This window comes from Charadrius vociferus, unplaced genomic scaffold (assembly GCF_000708025.1).
Source record: "Charadrius vociferus isolate BGI_N301 unplaced genomic scaffold, ASM70802v2 scaffold423, whole genome shotgun sequence".
Classification (NCBI taxonomy): Eukaryota; Metazoa; Chordata; class Aves; order Charadriiformes; family Charadriidae; genus Charadrius; species Charadrius vociferus.
Genome location: NW_009648149.1, coordinates 1,897,635 through 1,899,095, shown reverse-complemented (window position 1 = coordinate 1,899,095; position 1,461 = coordinate 1,897,635). Strand labels below are relative to the sequence as shown.

General features: G+C 57.0%; 1 protein-coding gene across 1 annotated transcript in view; it reads right to left on the bottom strand.

Moving 5' to 3' along the window:
* GNG12 (guanine nucleotide binding protein (G protein), gamma 12) overlaps nucleotides 1-470 on the bottom strand; it is a 1,180-nt gene extending 710 nt beyond the window's left edge. Inside the window, exon 1 of the mRNA XM_009883964.1 lies at nucleotides 375-470. Within this exon, the coding sequence (XP_009882266.1) occupies nucleotides 375-470 (96 nt within the window). The remainder of the gene's footprint in view (nucleotides 1-374) is intronic.
* Between the last annotated feature and the right edge of the window lie 991 nt (nucleotides 471-1,461).

The window sequence follows — 1,461 nt, the reverse complement described above, 5'->3', positions numbered from 1 at the left end:
CCAGGGCACACTGCTGGCTCGTGGGCATCCTGTTGTCCCCCAGGACTCCCAGGTCCCTTTGCACAGAGCTGCTCTCCAGCAGGTCACCCCCAACCTGTACTGACCGTCACACAGTTGATTTGCGCTTCACATATTGCTTTGGTTCTCCAGCAAGTCCATAAAGCACCGAGCTACCTGAGGGTACTGCTGGTCAGCGGCCACAAGAATTAGATTTATTGAGGGTTGTTGGGCTGAAATGGAAATGTCCCATTTCGAGACGGGGAAAACACTGAACTGTGGGCGCGCACACACACATACACTCCGTTACCTTATCGCCCTGCAGCTGGAAGGGGGAAAAAAAACAACAGGAGGGGTGAAAAAGGATGTGCTCTCACCTTTATTCTTTCTATTGAGGCTTCTATTCTTAACTGCTGGACAGTCCTCCGCGCCTGGGCTATGTTGTTGGTTGTGCTAGCTGTTTTGCCAGACATTTTCAGCGAAGCGGCGAAGCTCTGTTTTGAAAGACAGCGGGTTAGTTTTCCAGAAGGCCGTGTAGCACGCTAAACTGCTTTTACACAGAGGCAAATGCGCGACATGGTGCAAAAAGTGCCTTTTTTTTTTCCTTTTTTCATTATTATTCTGCACAACAGGAGTTGTCAGCTGAGAAGCAGCTCAGCAAACGATGCTCTGCAACCAAAACACCCTCCAGAAAAACCCCATTGAGCTCTTGTGCATCCTATTGCGTCCCTCTTCCCGGCGTTAATGGGCGATGTGGGTTTACCGAGTCGTGCTCTTCCCAGGCTGGAGGGCGGCCGGCACTGCACCGCACCACCCCGTGCACCCACCCCAGCGCCTGCCACACGCACGGTTGCTCTCTGCATCCACTGCTGTGGGACGGGTCCTCCTGCGTGGGAAGGGACGGTCACCCCAGGTGGTGCTGGGAGGGAGGAGAGCTGCTGCCCGCCTGCCCCAGCGCTGGGGACAGAATCATGGAATGGTTAGAATTGGAAGGGACCTTGAAGATCATCTCGCTCCAACCCCCCTGCCCTGGGCAGGGCCACCTCCCACCAGCCCAGGTTGCTCCAAGCCCCGTCCAACCTGGCCTTGAACACCTCCAGGGATGGGGCAGCCACAGCTTCTCGGGGCAACCTGCCCCAGGGGCTCACACCCTCAAAGTGAAGAATTTCTTCCTGATATCTTCTCTAAATCTCCCCTCTTTCAGTTTGAAGCCATTACCCCTCTCTCTATGAAGTCCCAGACTGCCAACAACCACAACCATCCCCGCAGCCGTTCAGCCAAGGCGGTCAGGGCCTCCAGCATCCCCACGGCGCATTTTCCTCCCAGGCCCTGTGGTTTAAAGCCAGCGAGGCAACTCCCGCGTCCCCAGGCCCGGGTGACTGTTCCGGGGTTGCCCGGAGGCCCCGTGTGGCGGGCTGGAAACCAGACACCCCGGGCCGGTGCTGGGATGGCGGGTGGCGAGCA